The 26,354-nt window shown below is 38.4% G+C and overlaps 1 protein-coding gene across 1 annotated transcript; it reads left to right on the forward strand.

Annotated features, from left to right (window-relative positions):
- The first annotated feature begins 573 nt into the window (after window positions 1-573).
- On the forward strand, window positions 574-14,720 carry Ddrgk1 (DDRGK domain containing 1). Its single transcript, XM_089234309.1, has 8 exons — window positions 574-806; window positions 2,852-3,010; window positions 3,151-3,254; window positions 4,044-4,145; window positions 6,136-6,258; window positions 9,979-10,014; window positions 10,770-10,826; window positions 14,430-14,720. Exons 1-8 carry the CDS (start codon window positions 677-679, stop codon window positions 14,634-14,636), a joined length of 918 nt encoding a protein of 305 aa, XP_089090435.1. The 5' UTR covers window positions 574-676; the 3' UTR covers window positions 14,637-14,720.
- Window positions 14,721-26,354: the final 11,634 nt, after the last annotated feature.

Consider the following 26,354-nt stretch of genomic DNA (forward strand, 5'->3'; position numbering starts at 1 on the left):
AGCTACTTCTGAAGACCATACGGGAAATTAGATTCCAAATACGGGCGAATAAACGGGACATCACGAAAACGATTTCAAAAGTGAGCAAAGTTGCCAAGTATTGATAAAGTCAAAAAGTTGCTAATGGTGGGAAATGAAGCAATATTGCAAACTGTCGTAGCACTTGGACGTGATCCTAAAAAAGTTGAATGCGGAAATGTCCCGAGAAATGCGGTCTGTATGGTACTCATGTACTTTTTTTTCTGGAAAATATGGTCATCATCATATATCATTATTTCCAATTATGAAGCTGTTTTGTGATGCCATCTCTCAAGCCTGCTTCTAACTATTATTAAAAACTTTTTTTTTTTTTTTTTTTTTATAACGACAGAATATGGTCACCAACAGTATATTCTGCCCTATCCTCCAATCATTCTGCAAATTTAAAACTCAAATTCATTGTCTTTTCATTTTTTTAAAAATAGAAATTTATAAAAAAAAAATTTAAGATGCAAAAAAATTGTTTTGGATTGTCGAATTTTCTTTCTCCTGGCGTTAATCGCAGTGCTTTTCAATGCCAACAATCAGTTTCAAACGACACGGCGCCCAGAGCCATTGACGATGCATGTAAACATTCGCCATCTCTTCTCTCTCCTGTGATTTGTAGTTTTGTTTTCATCCAATGTGAGATGAAGTTATGGCATCGTATGAAGTGCTGATATTATCGCTGGGATGCGTCGTCGTGGCCATCTCGATCCTCGCTTTCACTCTCATCCAAAGGAGGAGGAGGAGGGCCCTCGAAGTTCCTGTTGTTGATGCTCAACAAGGTGAGAAAGTGAGAAACCCCCATCCATAATTATATCTCCCATAATTATATTCATTTGAATAATTACCACTTCTCCATTTAAGGTCTTTAATCATTCGGCCTTATAATAACCCCTCACAAAATTAATGGTAATTATCATTTATTGGTGATTAGCTTCAATATCAGTTATAGTCAAACATATGTTTGTTGTTTAAATCTGTAAATTTGGTATTTCCATGGAGTAAAATGATTGTGATTGTGGTTGAAAATGAATTTGATTGGCTTCGGGAATAGTTTATTGTATTTCTTTTAGTCTCTGGCTGTCTCTCTCTCAACAGCATCAAGGACGATATGTTGGTTGGTGGTGACTTATTGTGTAGGCTCCTTGGATTGAAACAGTCAAACTGAAAGATATCCAGACCACATCGCCATATGGCAGCTCATTGTCCTCACGGACTGGATATTAGATTGAGACCCATATTTTACAGGACCGACAAATTTTCCCATGTTATTGGGTTCTCGTTAGGGGTGATTGTTCCCATTGCCACCCCCCTTCTAGATCCGCTCCTGAGCGAAGGCAGATATTCTCAACTGTGAACGTAGCAGAGGCAGACATTTTCAGCTGTGAATGGAGTGGAGACAGCTCCAGCTTCGAATGAAACAGAGGCGGACATCTTCAGCTTTCAATGGAGTAGAAACTGATATCTTGAACTTCAAATGAAGCTGAGCTAGGCATTTCAGCTTCAAATTGAGTAGAAGCCGATATCTTGGATTTCCTCCATACTATTTGGCTCTTGGAAGGAGCGATCGTTTCCACCCCAATCCGCAAAAAGTAAAAATTTCAAACAAATTTTGACTCGAATGGTATATCATTTTCCCATCAAGTTTTCGACGATTCCAAAATGGTGATTTGTTGCCAACATGATCCTTTCTGGAGCTAAAACATGGATTTTTTTTGGGGTATTCCTATCTTTCTGATTGTACCTTAACAAAGAGCACTAAATCAAGTCTGACAGAAAAAACTCACCAAACAGCTGTATTCTGTATAATAGTTATTTACCGACTCGAAGGCACCTTCCTCAGCTCCAAGGGTTCATGCATAGCACATGCCTACAAAAGACCCTCATCCTCTTGTATGTTCATGCTCTTAGAGAAACCCAGATTACCGTGGTACCAGCTAACCGGGTTGATACAAATTGACTATTTGGCCAAGGTTTCGAGCCCTTGGCGACATAGAATTTTTGTGCTCGCCGTAAGTCTTCAACATGGTAAAAGTTTAAGATGGCTGCCAAAGGTTATCATTCACTCATTCATTCAAACTGAGCCCAACTCCGGTCTATCGCCATAGGCAATTTACTACCGATTGAGTTGTGCTGACAGTGTGAGTGTGTGTCACCCCCAAATCCCCCGGGCCACGAAAATGATTGTATACAAAGTGTAGGTTACACAAAATATATGCAATTGCCAAAGGTTATCAGCAGTTTCAGGATGAACGCAAAAACAATAGTGAGAATATCGTGAGGGGAGGGGGAAGAATTCTGGAACCATAAAAGAAAGTGTTGGCCACAGGATTAATCAAACCTTTACATTTGGAGTACCTGTTCCAGCAAACCCAATGGCAACCTAAATTTTTAAGCTGATTGCAGTTTGAAACCATTTTAGTAGCACATTTCCGGGTAAGAAACTTTGTATCTTTTGCTAGCATCATGCAGACTTCTGTCAAACACGGAAGTATTTCTTCATCTAATTTTAGAATGTTCATCCACATGAAAAAATCAGAAAATTCACGATCACGATAATAAGTGTTAAGACTTATCCCAGTGTTTCTCGAAGTGTGCATCACTAACTGTTGTCAGGGGGCGTTGCGACATGCTGGAGATATTGATTTGTGTGCCTATTTATGCTTTGAGGTGGTACTTTTATTTGTGAGAATATACATTATAAATTATTTTGGGGAGCCTCTGATGAACCACGAATTGGGCAAGGGAACTGTGGGTGACAAAAGTTTGAGAATCAAGGACTTAGCCTATTTTTGTCTTACTGGTCTTGTTTTTTTTTCCTTCCCAGATGACGTGAGGGAACGTGTTCTCGCTGGTCGAGCAGTTAGAGGTGATGCTCCTCGAAGGCCAGGCAGAAATGTCAGAGCTCGAATGCGAGCTGCTGCTGGAAGACGAGAGGAAGAAGATGGAGGAGGTGGCGAAGAAGAGGAAGACGATGGCGAACCTGGTATGGTAATTTGATAATTCTGCTCAAGTTAAGAAAAAAAATTCATAACCCGCAGAGAGTTATTGTTAAGGCCTTGGGGAGAACATTGCTTTCTTGTATTTAGCTCTCGGTTATGAAAATATGTGTTTGTATTTGTATAGAACCTGATCCCCTGTCTGATGATATTGCACTGCCAGAAGGAAAGATTGGCGCTAAAAAAAGAAGGAAATTGGAGATGAAAGCAGAGAAAAAAATTCAGAGAGAAGTATGACTATGATTTTGCATTCTCGAATTTATTTGAAGAAATATATGTTGCATATATAAATTTTCTAGTTTTTTTTTAACTACGCAAGTTAGTTTCATTTTTCTATTGCGTTGAAATTTTGACAAAATATCTGTGTCTGAACAAAAATTGTAATTTTTTATGTAATCCTAACTCTACTATTACATAAGATAGAGGGAGCGCTGGAATCCGTGGTTGAACTTTTACTGTGGTTCGAGATGTACTGTCATGGACGAATGCATGCAGTCCACATAAAAAATGAAAAAAAGTAATTATCTTGAAAAAAAATTGGGAATTCCTCAGTTAACATCACTCAGTCCCACTCTTTTTCCAATTTATTTCAATGAATTGTCCCTTCTAAAATTGCATTCTCCATTATACATCATGTTCAATGAAAGAGCAAATACCCCCAAAAAAAAAAAAGAAATTCCTAATCCATCATGCACAGACATATATTTTTTCCGCTGAGCAACCGGGAGTTAAGATTTAGTATCTAGTCCAGCGGGATCCCTGGGTTAGATCCCCGATGTGATAGTGGTTATTATATTTATCCTCTTAAGATGACACCCATAGTTTGTCGAAATGCATTCAAATTAAAATTTTATTTTTGGTGCATTTACCTTTCTGTTGGACTTCTTTTGTGATTATATCAGGCAAAGGATTATTTACTCTTCCAAAGAATCATGTCTTCAAAAATTTGTTGTGTTTACATTTGTTGATTCATTTGATGTGCGAATAGCTACGAACAGTCATGGAATACTTTGTTTGCAGAGAGAATTGGAAGAAAGGGTAGAGAGGCGGCAAAGAGAACTGGAAAGGGAGGAAAGACGCAAGAAAGAGGAAGCTAAAGAAACTGAAGAGAGGCTTAAGCAGGTGACTATTGATTTGTAATTAACGGTTTTCAAACATCTGTATAATATATGAAATTGATTTTCTGTCTGTCTCTGTGTGTGTTATACAAAAATCTACAATTTTAGATATACTACAATATATCAAACGGAACTCGACTTGAATGATAGGTTACTTTAAAAGTTTGTCAGAGCTCAGCAAATACCCGAAATGGGCAAAAAAACTTTCGGGCAGCAATGGCTTCTGGACCTCAACAATCACTTTCGGAATGTTTACTTTGGTTACAGTGGTTGATGTTTTTCAGACATGCATATGCCTTTACAATGGTTTGCCACTTTTTAATCCTGCCAGTATTATGTTTAACAATTTATGCCTTTATAATGGTTTGTAACTTTTTCAATCCTCCCAGTAATTGAAGGAAACCCTGGCAGCGTTGGGTATTATTGCTAGTCTACTATGAATTCCAGACAGGGAAATTGTATTCAAAATTCATGATATGATAGTTCAACTGGTTGGCCTTCATTTATGTGGTGGAGTCCACACACCCCAAAATTAGTTAACCCCCCCCCCCCATTCTTTTGATTAGCTTAGATTTTTTATATTTATTTGCACACTTCTGTATATCGTATTACTTAAAATAAGTGTTGCAAAAAGTGTCAAAAGGGTATTCCACAGACACATACTTTTTGAGTTTTTCAAACAATTTCAAATATAAGGAAAAGAAGTCAGATTTTTGAATATTGCTTGCTAACTTTCATAACCGATTTCTTAGAAATTGCACCCTTCAATCAAAAATAAACATATGTCCTACTATATATCAGTGTGAGTGCTTACGTGTGGTACAGTGACACCTGCGTAAAACAAAACTTCTGGGTACTGAAATAATGTTCAATTTAAGGCAAATTTCCATTTCACAAAGGTGCATGTGAAAGCATTAATTATCCGATGGGACTATATATTTAGATTCTGTCTTAGACAGGTTTCACTGTAACTAATTTCTAGTAAACAGTTATTTTCCAGATATTATGCTGGGGTGAACTCGGAAAGAAAAGTCATCACGTGTCCGCCGGGAAATAAAGAAGGCAGGGTGGGTCATGTTGCCAGTGGTGTAGATGGTAGCATGCTTGCCCGGTATGCAAGAGGGCCTGGGTTCATGTCTCGGCGGAGACGTGATGACTTTTCTTTGCGAGTTGACCCCAGCATAATATCCGGAAAATAACTGAGAAAAAACCATCTATCTCTCTCTAAATTTCTAGTTTTTCATGAACCACGTGAAGTTGCCATCATGGCATAAGTCTGGGCTAAACAAATCACGGAAATTATGCATAGTGAACAGGGGGATGTCCACCTCTGTGGTTTTGCCTATGACGATACAATTTTTTCCCCTGAACAGGGCAATTGCCCCTCCCCCGTGCATCCACCTATGGCAACAGTAAATAAAAATTTAGTAATATCATAACATTTTCTATGTGTGATTACCTTGTCTGTGGGGAAAGCAACATTCTTGTAATGTGTCAATAATGTCTCTGCCAATTTGGAAAAAGGGGAGGGAGTCACCAAATCCCAGAAAGACAAACAAAAAAAAGAGCACATTTTAGACCATTTTTCTTAGAAATAAATATGCTCAGCTCTTGAGAAATTTGGCTGACTCCTGATTTTTTAAAGTATAATTTGTCAATACCTGGCATAAGCGATCTCGCTTAACCCATTTGCATCATCCCCTCTGAATTTGCTATCTCATATATACACTTCAATACGGAAACATGTTTTTAAGCAGTTTGCAAGCGGTTTGTTACACTCTTGGCAGGTTGACTTAAACGAGGGCGAAAGGGGGTCCAGTGTGCCTGGGCAGCAGTTAAAGCAAAGGAAGTTTTTAAATTTCCTTTGCTTTAATGGAATCACGTGAGCTGGAAAGATTTGAGCTATCTGCAAACACTTCATTACAAGTGGCTTTTTATAATTTTATGAATGTTTTTCAACCGACTGCTGTACTAATGCTTTCATTTTTTTATAGGAAGCTGAAGAAAAGGCACTGAAAGAAGAAGAAGAAAAGCGGGAGTTGGAGGAATACTTAAAACTGAAAGCAGCATTTGAAGTTGAGGAAGAAGGTTTCGATCAGGATGATACCATTGAAGAGGTAATTGTTGTTTGCAGTATAAATAGTAGTTTCCACGTATGTTAGTAATTTCTCATGATTTCTCCCTTTTCCATTGTATTCCTGGTTATTTCCACTTGATACTGTGATGATCTGGTCAAAACAAGGTTTGATCATCACTGATTCAACATTTTCCATTACTGACCTGGGAATGGTATGACATGCTTCTTCAACCAGAATTTTGCACAGTAGATGAAAATCTTCGCTGCACACAAATTGTGATTTACCTTCTTTTCGAATTGTAATCGGATCTGGTGAATCAATAACATTTATACCAATGAGTACATTCGGTCCCTCAAAAGTATTATTTTTCACTGCAGAGAATGTAATACTTCCTATTTCTACTTTATTATCTGATGGCTCAACACTCCTCCGACAATAGCACATATAGGGCTTACCTCGCCAAACACTTGGTGCAGATCTTTATCTGAAACATTGCTGACACATCCAATCTCAAACTCTCTACAACTGTGTTTTGTAAAGTCTTGATTGCCTTTAAAAGAAGGTTTCTCATTACTTTAGTTTGTTTACACAGAATTTTCTTGAGTCATTTGACCAAGCTCTATCCATTGTCACTATAGTAATTACATTTTCTAAAAACTTTAATGATAATATCAAAATCTAGATAGGAATTAATATAAGGTGTTCACTGATCTGGTAACAGATTTATAGCGACTACACGTGGTGTCTTCCTTCGTAGAAAAGTCACGAAATGAGAAACAGGTCACTAAAAACGGGTAAAAATCACAAAAGAAGGAAGAAGGTTACAATTTTATGTCTTGTGAACCGATTTTTATACTTTTCTTGGCAAGTTTCCATGGTTGCTTTTATCACAGAATGCCCCCTCCCTTATCAGGCTTTTCATCTTGAAAGCCAATAGATACCCAGGATCATGCAGTGGTGGATGCTGAAGATGGTTTTTCCCTGGTTTTCCAAGTTTAAAGCGCAAATGCTGGACGGTTTCTGGGTTTTTTTTTAAATCACTGGTGAGCGGGAAAGCAACCAGGGTTTCTGTTGCTGATTGTCATTTCCCCCAAATCTCAAGGAAATGTTTTATTTTGTGAGGAAAAGAGCTATCAACACCAAATGTAAACAAAGTGCCTAAAGTGCTACAAATACCAAGTGTAAAATTGCCAAAAATGTCACCAAATAACGAACATTAAATCACTAATGTCACCAAGTAAGTAAAGTAAAAGTCTTAGAATTAGTGTTACTAAAGTTCATAGATCTACAGATCAAATAATGTCCTAATGATTCACAAGAAAATACATTTAAATGAGAACTAACTTATAACAGTTCATCAGAGTCACCGGAAGTATTTTAGATCTGTGGGTGCTAGACTCTGCATTTATATAGATTACTAGCTATAATACCCGGCGTTGCCCGGGTTTTCTTCAATGGGGCTGTTAGAAACACGTGATATCTCCCTCTTTCTTTGAGGGACATGCAAACCGTGTCTAAAGTTAACCAATATGGCGACTTCCTGCGCGACTCATGAAATAACCACATCTAGATTTAAAGAAACGTGGAAATGAAGAGTTTCCCCCCCCCTCCCTTTTTTTTTGATGGACGCTAGGTATTTCGATTCCCTCCCCCTGAACTTCAAGTTATCCATCTGCCTGTTTCAGCTTCCAAAAATGCTTAATTAAAGCTGTGGAATTTTTTCGATGTACTTTATGGGTCCATAATTAATTTTAAAACATCCTAAACCATATGAATTTATGCAGTTGAATATCAAAAGACAATACGGAGACATTAATTTTCATGCTTGAGAAAATATAAATAAAAAGTTGAAATCAATGTTATTGCATGGATATCCAACTCAAAAGTAGGTCCGGTTAATTCGTATTTAATCTCCTGAGCTTCGTATATCTATCTCTAAGCGACCTCAATATTTCAAAAATCGAGATTTCAATACAATTTTTAAAATTATTGATGTGACAGTAAACCCCACTAAATTTCCGCATTTATACAGTAGAATCGGCAATTATAACACTGATTTCTAGGAGGATCACCCTTTTCCTGACCCTCAAAATGATGCTGGTGATGATTATGACGTCTATTCCAAAAGCCTCATTACTGAGAGTATTGAAAATGTGGCAAACCATTATAAAGACATAAACTATTATACATAACTGGCAGCATTAAAGGAGTGACAAACCATTGTAAAGGCATATGCATGTCTGAAACGCATTGCTAGGGAACCACGGTAACCAAAGTAAACGTTCGGAAAGTGATTGTTGAGGTCCAAAAACCATTGTTGCCCGACAGTTTTTTGCCCGTTTGGGGCACTTGCCCTACTCTGACGAAATTTTAAAGTAGCCTATCGTTCAAGTCGGGTCCCATTTGGTATATATGCAAAATTTGGCGCAGATCGATCTAAAATTGTAGATTTGTATAGAGAACATACACACACACAGAAAATCAATTTTATATATATAGATAGGAAATTCTGGTTTTGCTAAAGCCAGTGCTATAGAATACTGTAGGTGCTCAAGCACCTTCTGTACCCCTGGCTCAGATTCCATTGATCTCCATGTGTAGTTCTTGAGTGACTATCGGAATGAGTGATTGAGAGACCAAAAGAGAGAGAGTATGGAAGTTCAGCTAGTCACTTACTCATTCAGTTTCTCACTCACTCTGTTGCTTATTTGGTGGCTCATTCACTCAAGAATAGTCATGGTGACTGGTGATAAACTGTTGTAGGTCAAATTTCCGCAGTATACTGTAGGGGATACCCCCAAAGCAGAATGTGCCAAAATCTGTGACATACGTCGCAGAACAATTAGCTCAATTGCAGAACAATTCGGAAGAATTTTAAGAAAAAGTGCAAAAAACACTATTACATGTATGGGAATTTTTACTGCAGAACATTTCCAGTCAGCCGAGGGCTCGTCGCAGAACAGTGCTAAACATTCTACTTTGGGGGGGGGGGATACAAGCTATATACCTATGGACACACACACACCCCTGCCTACCTCAAAGGTCAATGAAAGATTCAGAATCATTAGCTTAATTATTGCTTTATCATTAGCAATAATATCATTTCCAGGGCTTGACAAACTAAAAAATACTTGGTGCCAGACAAATTTATTACGGGACAATCATGTTTTTGCTCAAGAAAAACATTCCTAAACAATGTTTCAGACTTTTCTGGGACTAGGCTATTACACTTTTCAACATGAAAAGCAGTTATGTAATCAATCCTGTAAATTTGGTGTCATCTTTCAACACAGTCATTTAAGTTTCAATTTAGAAATCACATATAGGTGCCAATACCAGTTTTCTAGTCGTTATTGCTACCCCCAGGTGCTGAGTAGCCTGGGTAGCCATGGCGACAATTGTCAAGTCCTGATCAGACGTGTGAACTCATCTCCATAAAGAAACACGTTTAAATCTAAATTAAACCATGCATGTCAGACAAGGACGTCGAACGAAATATGCATGAACTTAACGGATCGAGATGCCAGTATGAGACTAAACCTTCCCTGTGGTGAAATACAAGAATTGTGCAACTGGAAACTTATCTGTGATGAATATGTCAGGATGAATTGTTCCTGATGGAGGTTTCAAAAAAGATTTGAATAGAGCAGATTTGTTTCAGAAATTGATGTCAGTATTGTTTCAGTTTTTTAAATTGTTCAATTTTATTTGTCATTTTTTTTAGATGTGTTCAGTAATTTGTGGTTTATTTTTTTGCAGTCACACAAGTTTCAAGAGTTTCTTAATTACATTCAAGTAAGATTTCATTTTTATCATTTATTTTTCAAATTTGAGGTACACTGCTTGGCCAAAAAAAAAAAGTTGCACTCTTTAACACTTTTTGGATCACTTTTAACAAGAACCAAATAAATTTCCATTCGTCATGGAATAAATTCATTGATTCAGTTCATACAATATTTCAGCATTTATGTTTAACAGAATTTGCATCACATATGTTTCATCAATATCATTTTTAATGTGGGTGCGTTGGTAGACCGATACCACTGACACAGCCCGAATAGCCTTTGTGCCAAAAAAAAAAAAAAAAAAAAAGATCAAGTAGACCAACATCCTGACTTGCATCAGTAATTCATTCCAAGACTGGCAATGTAAGTTGGGTTACATTTTTCCAATGGTAGTGCACTGCTTTGCCGCACACACCAATACTAATCAAGCCGTGATGTAATTGACAGACCCCTCCATGTATTTGTACATGCGCACGGTGAAAAAATATGTGATTGCTACATGCCGTAGTTGAGTGTTGACATCCTACTGGGGTTGTCAAAATTAAACATGAAATCTCCATGAAAGACAATACAAAGAATAACATGTATACGTTAAAATTGATCATGTGACTTCCGTCAACAAAGAAAAATGAGAGTTTTTCCCAATCTGCACAGGCATGCCCAACTGACTCGAGATCTCCACTGTTCTCGTATCTTTATACTTCTTCTTAGTCTCGTCTTTTATTTTGTATCTTTAAATTTTTGCCCTTTTTTTTTTCTTTGTAGGAACAAAAAGTTGTAGTCCTAGAAGATTTAGCTTCGCATTTCAAATTGAAAACGCAGGTCTGTATATTTCTCTTTTTCATTAATATTTTTTCAAATACAGGGTGATTACAACATTCTATTAAAATTTTGTTGGGCAGCAGAACACATGCATGCAAAACAAACCTTTTTGTTGTCATAAAACATGTGATCCAGTTGGAACTGTGATGGCGGTAATAAGCTCTTTTCCAACTTTTGACAAAAGTATTTCTCAATCATGCAAAAGCGGTGATGACAGTGAATGTGGAAAATAAAATTTAATAATAATATGTCTACAAGAATTGCTTCAAAGGATGACCACCAATCTTAATGCATGTCTTACAACATTAGCAGAATGATTCCAATAAAATTGATTTCATTGAAAGACTCCATGTATTTTGCAAAAAGCTGCAACAGTGATACAGTCAACACTTGTTATGACGCCCCCCCCCCCCCAGGTTATAGTGACCATTCCATAACCACTGGAAGGATAAGTCCTAAATTTTGTCACAAAATAACTAGCACATGTTTTGATTTCAATATAAAGACCCTTCCAATATAACATCCATTTTCGATTGGACAAGGGGGGGGGGGTCGTTATATCAATCGCTGACTGTACAAACAATGGCAACTGGACAAATCTATTTCCTGACATGCCTGGGGCATGCAAAAATTCCATTCAGGCATGTATTTTTTAAAACCCTTTTTAGAGTGTATGGGAAATTTTGAGAGCTCTCTCTCCAACAAATGGGAAATGCAAAAAAAAATATATATACAGTCAAACCTCGTTAGTGCGTCACCCGGTTAACACGTCACTCTGCTTACCGAATCACTTTTGGGAAGTCCCAATTGTGGTCAGGCAGGAATTGGCACAGCTATGGCTTACTCCGTTTAACGAGTCACTCCGCTTACTAAGTCATATTTTTGCTCTCTCAAGAGTGACTCATTAACAAGGTTTGACTATATATATATACAGTAAAACCCCCTTAAGGAACACCCCTCAGATTCAGTCAATCCTGTTTTATGGCCAAATAATAAATTTCCCTTGGTAATAAAAGTATGCATTGCATGATTAATGATCACCCCCTGTTTTATGGGAAAATTTTTTGTCCTGCTGGGGTGTTCACAAAAGAGAGGTTTTACTGTATATATTTTTCATTATTTAAATTCTTTGGTAAATATTTTCATCAATAGATGGCAACATATTTGTTTTGAATGGGGGGGGGGGATTTAGTCAGGTCACACTATAGTATTTTTATGAAAGTTCTTGTCAAATGCGACCAATGAGATTATCACCTGCATTTGCTCGAGTGTAACTGATATGCTCATCGGTTGTATTTGTCGAGGTTAGTGTCATACCAACCTCAGACTAGGTGGCCATCACTGATCAAAACTCTGGAGAAAAATTGTCCAAAATTGGCCCACAAGGGAAATTTCTTTGCGTTGTAGAAAATTTTGAGATTTCAACAAACAAAGGAATAATTTGATTTTTTTTAATGAAGTACAATGCTCTTAATTTTCTATATTATCTGCATATTTTCATCAGTAGAGTGGAGCACATTCGTTTTGAATGTGTGGGGAAAATTTGCTCACACAAAAGGGAAAAATAAGCAATGTTTTTCAGGGATGTAAAATATCATTCAGGCATGCATTTTTTAAGTTACATGCCCAGTCGGGCATGTAATTTTTTTCATATTTCTCCTGCTTTGGTATTCAGAAGCCTTAATGGGATTCTTCTAAACCAAAAGAAGTTGTGTCGTTTTTAACACAGCTTTGTCATAGGCGATGCCTGTCACATATCTCTACAAAAATTACAAGAAATATATTTTTATTTGTTTATTTTTTTAAGTTTGTGGGAAAGCTCCCCTCTACTGCCTTCACTGTTTCGATGGGACAATATATACAGGGTGAATTGTACCTAATCTACCAAACAAAAGGAGGGGGTATAGATGAAATCAAGTGGAACATTAAAATTACTGGATCAGTGTGGTCATTCTCTAGACAGGCTTTTACCAGCTGTGGACTATACAAACTTTGTGACCACTCATTTTTGTGACTGCCCTGAGCTACAGCCCTGTTATGCCTTCTGTATATACTCCACATGCACACACACCCCCAAGACACAGTTGCCTGTGCAGTTTGTTAGAAATTATATAAAGGAATGTTTATATATATATATGGGGTAGCTACATGTACGGGTGAATAATACAGTAGGTTGTATTCGAAAAATAAAGTAAACCTCTGTGAGATTGCAACACAATCACTTTCAAATTATTGCAACTGTATGTATCGCTTAAATACTTTGGGAACGACTGTCCTACATTAAACAAATTGATAAAATCAAGTTAAATAAGTCTACCTGTAAGTATCACTCTTCAAAATCTGTCACAACCAATTAGAGCGCAAAGAGCTCATTTATTGATTACTGTGGTTTATTTTTTGGTGTCAATCAATGAAAAAAAATTTTTTTTTATCTAAAATAGTTGCAAGCTGTGCCCTGATCAAAGCTTAATTGAAATGTGTTCATGGGAACTCTTCACCCCCCCCCCCCCATCAAAGATAATTTATTTTAGATCAATGAATTTAACAACCGTCTGCCAAAGAAGAAAGCATCCTGGGCATCCGGTTTAGGCCACCACCTTGGAAATAATGGAAAAAGTCAATGGCATAGTCATGGAAGATAGCAGATTAAAGTTGCTCGAGATAACTGATGATGTGGGCATCTCAATAGAACAAGTTTACAGTATTCCTCCATGAATATTAAAAATTGGAAAAGCTTTGTCTAAGATGGGTGTGAAGATTGATCATGATAGATCGTCAATTTTGTCTCGCAACCCTTGAGACTTTCTGTGTTAATTTTTGGCTGTGGGTGAAACATATTCACACCAGTATACACCAGAGACAAAAAAAACATTCAATGCAGTGGATGGAGAGATGGAGTTTCTGTCCATGGCAGAACCTTTAATATTCAGACATCGAGCCCTCAGGTCTAGGGTTTAGTACTTTTATTATTAACCGGGGGGGGGGGGGGGGCTTAGCGAGCTATAGCCTAGGGTGGCAAGTTCAGAGTGACGGCGACGAAAGAGTGGCAGAGAAAATTTGTAGAATGAAATCATAAATATGCCTCAGCTTAGAGAGTGAAGGATCAGGTCAGTGAGTGAACTGGAGAGTTTTGCAATCACGTCAGTGAACAAAAGAGCGACCTGGAGCGTTTGACAGCATATGAATGACCAGAAGAGCAACCTAGAGCGTGTGCAAGCGTGCGAATGGCCAAAAGAGTGACCTAGAGCTTGTGCAATAACCAAAAGAGTAACCTAGAGAGCTTGCAAGGCCGTCTGTGAACAAAAGAGGGACTTAAAGCTGGTGGTGGTTTATATAGAGCGGCAAATTCAAGGAAAGAATGGGCAATAAAATTGGAGTAGAATGGGACAAGGGCGGCAAAACCATAAAACCGCTTCTGGGTAGACTCACCACCACACAACTCAGGGCTTGTCGATAACCATTGGTGCTTCTTTCTCTCTCTCTCTTATAGCATAACTACTTTTGAATTCTATTTTTCATTGCATGTTTTGCTATAGAAGAATTTGTGATTGACTCTTATCGTGTGTTAAGAGATGCATTTTTTTCCCTCTCTCCATTTGCCAGGATGCTATAAATAGAGTTCAAGACCTTCTGGCACAAGAGACGCTCATCGGCGTCATCGATGACAGAGGAAAGTTAATTCACATTACTAGGGAGGAACTAGAATCTGTTGCACAGTTCATAAAACAGAGGGGACGAGTGTCTATATCAGAACTAGCCGAGTGTAGCAATTCGCTCATTAAGTTACAAGTGGACTTGCCTTCGTCTTGAAAGAAACCGAAACTGTTTTTCTCTTTTGTGTGATCTGTTTCAAAAAAAAAAAAATTAAATAAATATATATTTTTATTTTATTAATATGTATTGCCATTTATTTTTTCGATTGTTTTTTTCCCCCCTTTTAGTGTTTAAAATGTACAACGTTGTACAGTAGACTCGGTAATCCGGCCCGTCCAGTAATCCGGCGTTTTGAGGCGGGTTTTCTTCGAGCATCTGAGAGAAAAACATGTCATTGCGTAGAAGTCTATATTATTTGAATGGGCTTTTCCAATTGACTTCCAGTTATCCGGCGCACCTTGCTCTGGTATGTGCTGGATTAGCGAGAGTCTACTGTATGTTTTTACGTACCAAAGGAGACAGTAACGAGCATTGACATACACAGGGGTGGGAACTCTGCGCCAATTGCGCCGCACTGCGCCAAAACTAATATCTTGCGCCATCCTGCTCCAATAGCGTATTTTCGCATTTTTCTGCGCCAAATAGCGAATTTTGCTTCAGTATGTCCGGAATTTCGGAAAGGACGCCAAAAAAATTTTGTTCCTGCTAGCCACGAAACGTTTCTTTACGAGAGAGAAAAGCGTGTTTTATTCCACTATACTTAAACTATCGGTCCCTGATCGGGCTTAACCATCGCGAAACCCCGATATTGTCCGTGATCGTGGAACTGGAGATGGCTTGCAATGCCTTTCAGCTTTAAAGTGCAAATTCGAGTGTTTCCGTTTAAAAAAAAAAAGTCGTCACTGGAAGCAGCAGAAATTACTGTAGTCGATTGTCATTGTGTTAAATCCCGATGTTTCGTGAAAAAAAATTTTCATTCCGGGAGTAAAAAGCGCATATCCGCCAAATTACGAATGTTAGTTTAGAAACTTTGCCGAATAACGAGCGTTAAATCGCTAATTTTGCCGAATAACGAGCGTTAAATCGCTAATGTTGCCGAATAACGAGCGTTAAATCGTCAATATCGCCAAATAACGAGCGTTAAATCGTCAATCTCGCCAAATAGCGGGTGTCAGATCGCCAATCTCGCCATATAATGAGTGCTGAATCGCCAAACATCGAGTTGATTGTTCCGAAATTCTCTCCCATTTTGCAACAATTTCTTTCCAAGTATAAAAAAATTAAAAACTTATAAAATTTTTTTAGCTCATTTGAAGTGCTGCTGTTCAAGGCAGCAAATAGTGCCCACAGTAAGCAAAAATCATCTTAAATAGACGGGTGCAAAAAATTTTATGACAGCCGCTCTTTCAAACAAGGTGTCAAAAGCCTAAAACACCAAAAACAAAAATCAAGCTGACGAAAAGATGTTTGATAACAAAAGACAATGCAGTTTTATTTTGAAAAGGGTTGAGGGTTAACGAAAATATTCTTGTTAATTTCACTGTTCCAATTTATAAATATCTGCTCCAAATCCCATATTTTGCTGCTCCAAATCCCGAATTTGCTGCTCCAAAACTGCTCCGAATCCTGAATTTTGCTGCTCCAAAGCTGCTCCGAAATGGACTTAGTCACTTCCCACCCCTGCATACAGCATGCATGATGCTCCAACCCATGATCATCGGGACAAATGTGTCCCGTGACCTCTAACTTAATTTTGAAAACATGAATTGAGCAGCACATTGCCAGATCATTTAAGTGATCCGCGGTGCAGTTCCACAACATCTAGGTGATCCGCGGTGCAGTTCCACAACATCTAGGTCAGTGGTTCTCAACCGGGGGCCATATGACCTCAGGGGGGCCCTAGGATATTCCACGGGGGTCACGGCTACTGATACGAGGGCCACGAAGAAGTTTGTGGAATTAAATTTTTTTAGTCACTCTGACTAAAAAAAGTTTAATTTCAAACAAAAAATGCATAGAATATATTTTTCGCAATTTTTCCGCTATTCAAGTAGCATTAACATGAGGAAGGAAATAAAAAAAGCGCGTTGCATGTAATCTCGGTGGGTTTACGACTTGGGGGTGACAGTAGGCCCTGACACAAACTATAGAAGAGGTTTAAAGCAAAATGGAGTAACTGTAAAGACACAGTTGTGTGTGCTCGAAGACTTTTCATTCAAAGAGGGCTGCCATAAAGAAAGCAGACAAAGATTTGTTGACCATTCATTGACATTTTTTTGAATGCTACTAGTAAATGCAATCAAAGAACTAGATGGGTGAGAAATGAAAGCTTGTGTGTAAAAAAAAACCCATCGTTTTCATGCAATTACAGACGGATAGCCATCTAGTTTAGCTCAAAGCTATCTTCAACCGGCACTGAGTGGTCTGATCATTGATCATTTTTGTCGCACCACGGTCATTTTCTGCACACGAGGGCTAATTAGACCCCGGGACCTACAATTTATTGCCGATTCCGAACGGCAGGCTTGTTTCTTATACTCATCGAGAGGTTGGTGTGCTAACCCCCTCGATGGGAGACTCCCTGAGGTAGAAATTTTTTGCTGCGGTCAAGTCGCCATTTTTTGTTGTACCCCTGTGTCAGGAAAGTTTTCTGACAAGGACGAACCGGGTAACGAACTCGCGACACCTCAAAACCTGAGTGGTCCGATGAGGAATATATTTATAAAAATCGAATAAAGAACGATTGCTCTGGGGTAATTTTTCAATGAATTTTTGATGAGGGGGGTGCCAATCCATTGCCTCCACTGAAAAGAAATAAAGTCGAATTCAGTTATAACTAGGGTGACCATACGTCCCGTATTTCCCGGGACAGTCCCGGTATTTTCTGTTTTTTTGGCCGTCCCGACTTTTTGGCAAAAGTGTCCCGGTTTTTCCCGTATTTTACACGAAGCCAACTTGAATTTTTATTCTTTATTGAAGTCAAAGATTGACATTATTTTTCAACTCATAAAAATTATTTTACGATAATTACAACTATATATGAGAATATTAATCTCCCACATTTGCCTTGAAGGTTTGTCTTTCGTGGAATACATTGTAATTCACTGCAATTTGCATCATTTCTCGCCATTGTGATTTTTCTGTAATTTCAACAATATTTGGCAACTTTGTTTGAATTTGGCGTTGTTTTTGGTGAAAATTGGCGATGTCCCGTATTTGGAAACGCAATGTCCCGTATTTCTCTCGAGAAAATATGGTCAGCCTAGTTATAACGAACTCCAAGAGACCAAATCATACGTGAGGAAAAATACCCGCGAAATTAAATTGCTGTATAACTTAAGAAACTGTAATTGCATAAAATTACGGTTGTTTCAAAATCGCAAGTGTTCATATGCCATTCATTTCAATTTAACAGGAAAAACGGGATTTTAAACATATTTAAGACGATCTTAACGTCATTTGGTTTGCTGATTGGTTTCTATATGCAATCCAAGCAGATAATGTATTGGGACTTGGTAGGACTAAGATTGACACCACATCTTTAAATTTTTTTTAATCTATACTGTAATGCTTCCTATTAACTGCCCTACTACTTAAGCCTACTGGCCTGCATCATCCCAAATAATTTCAATGCAATTTTCCTATCCTGTAAAAACAATGTTGTGGACATTAGAAAAAACAAAATTCTAAAATGGCGTATGACCACATTTAAAGCAATTTAAATCCGTTTATTTGAGACTCACTGCATCTGCTGATTTCTCAGAAAAGTGCAATATATTCTCACGCAAGTCTTCACTTTGAAATGTCCACAACTGGCTCAATGCGTATCTTTGTATCTGTCAACCTAAAATTTGTAGTTTTTAGTGTTGATAATATGCATGCAAAACCAATTAAGCGACGCATTTTTCACAATCTGCAAAAACCTCGTGGATTTGATAGTTGGAAATGATGTCTAAATGCCAAAGATTTGGAGTTCGAGTCAAAATGAAAGTGTCAAATAATTGAAATGTGCTTCGTATAAATGAAATATTTTAATATTAAAAGCTATATATAGAGATTAATCGTGCCCGTAGTCAAACGTCTCATAAATGTGAAATTTTGTCATAAAACTGAGAGTGAGGCCCGAATCCCCTTGCGCACAAGTGGAATTTCAAGGCATTTACGCACAACCGAGCCCCTCTTGGCCATTTTTCTTTTTTTCTCCCCACCCTTTCTTCCTTTTGTTTCCTTCTTAAATTTTATAAAAGTAAAATGACATAATCATTATAAAAAGGACTGCTTTCACATCAAAAATTGCAAAAATATCAGATTTTTTGGTGGGAATACAGTCAACCCCATTATAATGAACTCCAAGTGACCGGAGTAATAAAGAAATTTCGTTAAATTTCAGATTTTTATATTGTTCCTATGTAAACTTATCCGGGGGGGATTAGAAAAGTTTTCGTTAAAACGATATTTTTTCCGTTAGAACGGGAGTCGACTGTATTTCGTCTCAAACTATTTTTTTACGTGTATATGCAGACTGCATGGGTACCATGGCGTATGGCACTACTTGCGAGCCGTTAGTCTTAAAGACATACCCAACTAGAAAAAGTATCCAAATCACGTGCCCAACTCAGATATGTCATTCATATTTTATAGTTATAAAATAAAAAAACAACTTTTTATACCATCCCCGTGTGCCAAAGAACCCAATTAAGAAGTTGTTGCTCTGTCTTTTCCGATGACAACTAAAATAATTTCACGTTTCTAACTGCAATATTCACCGAGATATGCGAATTCGAAAAATTGAGGAAATTTGGGGGAAAAAAAACAGCATTAAATGTGGGTGAAATGGTTTCCTCGCATTTAATAATTTTTTTTTTCCAACTTTCTTCGAATATCTCAGTGAATATTGCACTTAGAAACGATGAATTTTTTTGTTGGAGACCGGGAAACAAAACTTTCCAATTGGGTTTTGGGGCACAGGGTGTCCACATAAAAAGTTAAAATTTTTATTTTAATAACTATGTAACCCCTGGCAACATGAATCAAATATCTGAGTACTACACATTATTCGGGTACTTTTTCTAACTGGAAGTATGCCTCTAGGACCAACGGTTCGCCATTAAAATGCCGTATGCCCCGTTACCTATGTGCCTTGTATATTAAATATAGTACAGACTATTATGTGAAATATTGTGTTGTGTTTAAGCCAACTCGCACGTTGGTTCGTTCGCCTGCGAGAGAGCGGCCATATTACGAACCAAAAAGCCGCTTGAAGGCAGCTTGTCATCCAACGAAATATAAGATTTTCACCGTATCGAAATTGAAGTCAACAAATTGATAACTTTCTTATTTGAAAATCTGATTAGGGGTCATTCAAGTATGACGTCAGCATCGAGGGGAGGGAGGGGGTTTCGGATTTGCTGACTTTTGATGATGGGGGGACGGGGGGGGGGGTTGAAGGTTGCTTACGTCATCAGCCACCCCTTTTTGAAGATATGAAATATTCTAAGCTGCTGACGAAATTTTGCTGACAACGCGGGGGGGCGGGGTCAATAATGGCTGAAAATCTGCTTATGTAATACTTGAATGGCCCCTTATTTATATTTTCCGACGGGCTTGAAATCCTGATAATGAATCATTATTATGTTCACATGAACAGTTTTGTCACTGCGTTACGCAATGACAAAATCCGTATATACCGGGTGACTCGAAATGTTACGCCGTCCGCCAATAGAAGTTTTTTTTTTTTGCCTTGTAGCAGCATTTGCCACGAATTCACAATGGCACTAACAACTTTAAAAGGGAATTAAAATTAATTTAATACTCTAGAATACTTTAAGAAATTCATTTTTAAAAATATTGTTGGTGCTGCTACCTACTTTCAAAATGAGAAGTGCGTTATGAGGTGGTGATGAAGCTCAGGTATAAAAAACTAAATTCTTCATTCAGCTTTGCTCCTTATAAACAAAGCTTATAAACTGACCTGAAAGATCAAAATTCCAGTTCAGTAATTTTTTCAAAACCCAAGTAGACATCTAAAACAAAGGTCCTCCACACAAGCAAACGACAGGTAAGATCGTAAAAAGTGAATTTTTCCACTCTCCACGTTATAGTAATGTGCTGCCATCTAATGTCAAATTTAAAAGTGACTCATATGGTGATGAAGAAGTTCAAAGTGAAAACAACTATATTCTTTATTCCGCTCAGTTCCTTGTAAACAAAACTCGTGAACTGAACTGGGAATTCAAACTGAAAGTTCGGTTATTTTATTTGAGCATAAGGAGACGTCCAAAACAAAGGGCCTCTTAATGAGCAGACGACAGACGGTTTGTTCGGTTCCCTACAAGCTAAGCTCACAAATAGAACTGGAAGTTCAAACTTTCCGTTCGGTTATTTTTTAAGGACACAAGGAGAAGTCCAAAACAAGTAACCTGGAGAGAAGCAGACGACATTACCGGTCAGACTTATTACTGGAGGGAGAATCCAGCCACCGCGACTGCAGCGACATCAAATGTGAGGCGTGACTCGGCGAAAACAAAGTTCCCGCCTGGCAATTTTTCCATAGAAATGTACAGTTCGGTCTCTAAATATTGGGTTTAAAAAAGATTTAAAAAAAGGATAGAGAAGAACATTGATCTAAAGAGAGGTGAAAAAAGATAAAATTATTTTTATTTAATGCCGGAATCATTTCCTTCATTAATTCTGGAATTTTCCTTCATTATTTTTTTAATATTCTTTCATTAATTCTGGTATTTTATTTCCTTTATTAATTATCATTTCTTTCATTACTTCTGAAATAATTGCTTTCATCAATTCTGGATTTGTTTCTTTCATTAATGCTGAAATTATTTCTTTCATTAATGCTGAAATTATTTCTTTCATTGATTCTGAAATTATATCTCATGAATTGTGGAATTGTCTCCTTCATTAATTTTATTATTATCTCTTTCATTAATTCTTTCACTAATTTTGGAATTATCACTTTTATCAATGCTTTAATTCTCTCTTACATTAGTTCTAGAATATTTTCTTCCATTAATGCTGAAATTATAACTTTCATTAATTTTGGAATTATCTCGTCCATGCTGTGAAATTATTTTTTCATTTATTGTTTGAAACTCCTATTTATTCCATAAGAAAATAACAGGGGGGGGGGTCGTGTTTGTTTTCACCGAGTCACGTGATGTTCCGACGGAAGATATTGGGGGGGGGGGACAGTTCTCAGCACTGCCAAGGCGACCACCTACTCTCTCCAAAGGCTTGATTTATTATACTGTTGGTGCTGCCATTTAATCTCGAAATTTCAGGCAACTCATGAGATGATGAAAGAGAGATAAGAGAGTTCTTTGTCATTTTTTTGCATGAAATTTTTTTATGAGACGAAAATTTCGGTACCAAAAATTCGTACATTTGCAATAATCGATTTTATGTAGGAAAAAATTATTATTCCTTTCCACAAAAACATTCGGACAATATGTATGATCGAACAAATAGGTGAAGATACGGATTATGTGCTCTTCAGATAGGGTTACCAGATTCAAAACTGAAAAAAGGGGGACGCCTAGTGCGAACCTTAGGCAGTGCCGTCTTAACGCATGCTTCCCCCACCCCGGGCCGTGCCCGAAGAGCCTCAAGAGAAGAGGTGCCTCAGAAAAACGAGACGTAGTTGAATTTTTCGAGAATTTTCCAGGTAGGGCCTCCAAAAAATCCCTTGGCTCGGGGGGGGGGGGGCTATGATGCTATTACGACGATCCTGCCTGTCAGTCCTACTCTCATGGAATTCCAGTAATTGATTCCCTTACTTCTATTAATTTACATTAATTACACAAAAATAGCAATAAAAAATTTGAAAAATGATCAGTTATCGAATTGTAACGTATATTTGATAAAGAGATGATGAAGCGCTTTAAAAGCATGAAAAACTTTTATGACTGTACAATATGATTCGAGCCACGATGTCAGCAGGTGGACCACGCGCTAATTATTATTAATAATCTATGAATTTTGTAAAATTAATTTAAATGTCGTTCTCTCTCAATGGGTCGTGTTTGATTACGATACAGACTATCGACGCGTTCCTGAAATAATGAAAAAAATTAGAGTAATGAAAGGCGTTCTTTCTGGAAAAAAATTCCCCTCCAAGATTTACGTTCGCAACTCGAAAAGTTTGTAAGTCGGGAACACCTACATAAAATGTTTTTAGAGGGAGCCGCAAAAATTTTTTTTTTGCATTGGGCCGCGAAATTCTTCCGAGCCCGGACCTGTGTCCGATTTTGAATTTAAATATCTCAGGGAATAATGCAGTTAAAAACATGTGATTTGTTTGTTGGACTCGGAAGAGAAAGAGCAACAACTGTCTCATTGGAAATTAGAGGTGGGGGGGGGGGGATCGTACAAAAATTTACATTTTTTATTTCGTGTACACTGTATTTTCATCCTCAAAACTCGTGCAGGGTTATTTTTGGTCATATTTTGATAATTTTTAAAATTATAACCATACCGCTACGGCGAACGGTTGATGGATAAAGGCTGTACCAACACTCCAAGGAGAAACCATTGAATCTTATAATGGCCATAATATTACCAATAGGCAGGGCCGCAACTAGGGGGGGGGGGGGGGAGCAGGCGAGTCTGGTGTCCCGGGCGCATCACAAAAGGGGGCGCAAATTCAACCATTCAACCTATCCTTCAGCATTACGTTGCCTAAATGAGTAGTTGCCCTTGCTAACCAAGTATCCAGTTGCGGCCCTGCCAATAGGTATCTTATTTCTGACGAATCGCCGTTATATTGGGTACTTTTTCTTTTAGATACATTCTCAAGTTTGTATTTTACACCTGGTAGCATTTCTTTTACTTCTACAGATCAAACTACACAGTTGATCCAGTAATGACCCACAAAAATCATGTCCTTATTCTGTAGAACTTGGTTTACTGCATGGGCCCACCTGAGCACGTCTGGCAACCAAGTGACAATTAGATCTGGTTCCGATTTTCAAGAGTAAATATGCAAATAGGTAGGTAGGAATTTTTAGCAAAGTAGTAGTTCCTCTCTCAGAAAAGTCACTTTGTATGTGGGCGTAAGATAATGTTAAGACAGCCCCGGGCGGGCTTTATGAAAAATTGTGAAAAGCTAATCGAAAAACTCAGCAATAATGTGAAGTCTAGTTTGCAATATTATTAGTTTCTCATCTTTTGTGCCATCCTTGTGATAACGATCTTCGACTATACAATCAAGTGTTCTTACAATTTTAGGATCTTCTATCGGATGATCGATGTTGAAAAAAAAATCGCGCATTAAAAAGAAAATACCATATGATATCTTTTTGGTGGTGCCCCTTTAGTACTGATGCCCTCAGCACGTGCTTATTTTGCTTAGTGGCTAATCCGGCCCGGTGACTGCGCACATGATTTCTCTGGAATGAATGTTTCAAACAAATATTTAAAAAATTTTTCACACGTTTTTAAGTTCATAGTATGGCTACAACATGGACCTATGTATATCCTTGATACATTATTGAAAACGATACATTATTGATTCATTTCTGTGTGGCTACTCCCTCATTATATACAGTCAAACCTCGTTAATGGGTCACTCTTGGGAGAGCAAAAATATGACTTAGTAAGCGGAGTGACGGCTCGTTAAACGGAGTGAACCATAGCTGTGCCAATTCCTTCCTGAGGACAATTGGGACTTCCAAAAAGTGACCCGGTAAGCGGAGTGACGTGTTAACCGGGTGACGCACTAACGAGGTTTGACTGTACTTACTTTTATCCGCATGAAGAGAATAAAATTAATAAAACTGCTTGCTACCTACCACATTTGGCGATTTTTATCACTACAAGAATGCGTATTTTGGAAGCTACAACTGGCATTTTCTCAACGAAACCATAATCACATTTACAGAAAAATAAACTAATTTGAAATAATACAAATTTTTCATGCAGTACAGTAACTTGATGACATTGTGTCGTCTTCAAGCGCAGAATTTACATTGATTGAAAATAATTTATTCAATATTTTTTACTGTATTCCTATTACGTTTATTTTGCTCTTTCGTTATTTTCATGAATTAAAAATTAATCAAATTAAATTCAAACATATTTATATACTTCAGACAATTTTTTAATAACTATCTTCTAATGAAAAAACGGCCGGCGGGAGGTAGAAAATTATTCATGTTCGCAAGAGGGAGCCACAGGAATGAGAAATGGTTGAAAGGGGGGCCATGGACAAAAAAAAGGTTGAGAACCACTGATCCAGGTCATAGTCTCCCAAACTTTTTGTTCTATCGCCTACTCCATCAGAAATTTTTTCCTCACATCGCCCCCCCCCAACTCACTGGATAATAACCCATAGGATCCTATGTAAAATCAGTAGGTTCTATCACCCCCTTGGACCATTCCATCGCCCACGAGGGGGCGATATTGCCCAATTTGGGAAATACTGATCTAGGTGATCCGCGGAACGTTTCTAGATCACTTGACATTGATTTGATTTCTGAATCAATTCTAGTGGTGCTCAGACCGATGCCACAAAATACTGTGGGTGCTTGGGCACCCACTACATCCCTGGCTCCGACGCCATTGGACCTGACGGCAACCTTCATGGTGGTAGACGCAGTGGCGTATTAACGGGGGAGGCTTAGCGAGCTATAGCCAGGGCGGCAAGTTCAGAGTGACGGGGACGAAAGAGTGGCCGAGAAAATTTGTAGAATGAAAGAAAGGCCGCAAATCATAAATATGCCCGCGACACATTCTCAGGTCATTTGAGTGACCCATGGCACAGTTCCAGATCACTCAAGTGAACCATGGTGCATTCCTATATCACTTCAGCGTACCCCTTCCCCGACACGTTTCGAGACAAGATGACCAGATTCACTCCCGGCACGTTTCTAGATAAATGAGCGACCAGCGGCATATTTACAGATAACTTGAATGACCCGCAGTACAGTTCAAGAACGCTTAAACGACCCATGGGACACTTCCAGATCACTTTAATAGCCCACGGCCCAGTTCCAAATCACTCGAGCTACCTACGGTCGAGTGATTTGGAACTGGAGCGGTGTGGTTCTAAACAATGGTGCAGCTCTACATAGCTGGAGTGACCTGCGGCACGTTTTCGGATAACTTAGGTCACTCGCAGCAGATTTCCAGGTCACTGGTGATCCCGCAGTGCAGTTCCACGTGACATGCGGTGATTTTACAGATCATTTAAGTGGCCCGCAACACGTTTTCAAACCAATAAAGTGCATTTATTAAAAAGTTGAGCATTCTCGACATACGGCATTATGAGCACCTAAGAAGGTGTCGACGCGTATTGTGGCTAGTTCCTGTATAGTGGAAAAAATTTGAGTTGAGGAACTCCCATCGCTAAGAGTGCTCAACCTTTTAGGTGAGTGCGGGCCACTTCATTGATTTTAAAACCTGTGGCGGGCCACCTAAGTGATAAGGGACGCCCGGAAGATCTAGAAAGGTGTCGTGGACCGCTCAAGTGCGCTGGAACTGTGCCACGGGTCACTGAAGTGAGCTGATACTGTGCCGCGGAAAACAAGTGAGCTGAGCTGAAACTGCTCCAAACGTCACGTGATCTGTAAAGTCAAGTGGAAACATGCCATGGCCCACTTGCGCGATGTGGGACTGCGCCGCGGGCCACTTAAATGTTCTGTAAATTTGTCACAGGGAACGGGAATCTCTCAATAGGTTGCGAGCCACTTAGGTGGTGTGGAACTGTACCACGGGCTAATTTAACTGATCTATATCTGTGCCGCGGATCACTGAAGTGATCTGGAAAATGTGTCGGGGCTGCTAAGTTCTCCGGGCGTCACTCAAATGATCTGTAAATATGTCGCGGGTCACTTGATTGATGGGGAACCGTACCTCGGGCCG

The sequence above is a fragment of the Pholcus phalangioides genome, unplaced genomic scaffold (assembly GCF_987345545.1).
Source record: "Pholcus phalangioides strain wild (caught in Gottingen) unplaced genomic scaffold, Ppha-v1.0 ptg000008l_1, whole genome shotgun sequence".
NCBI lineage: Eukaryota > Metazoa > Arthropoda > Arachnida > Araneae > Pholcidae > Pholcus > Pholcus phalangioides.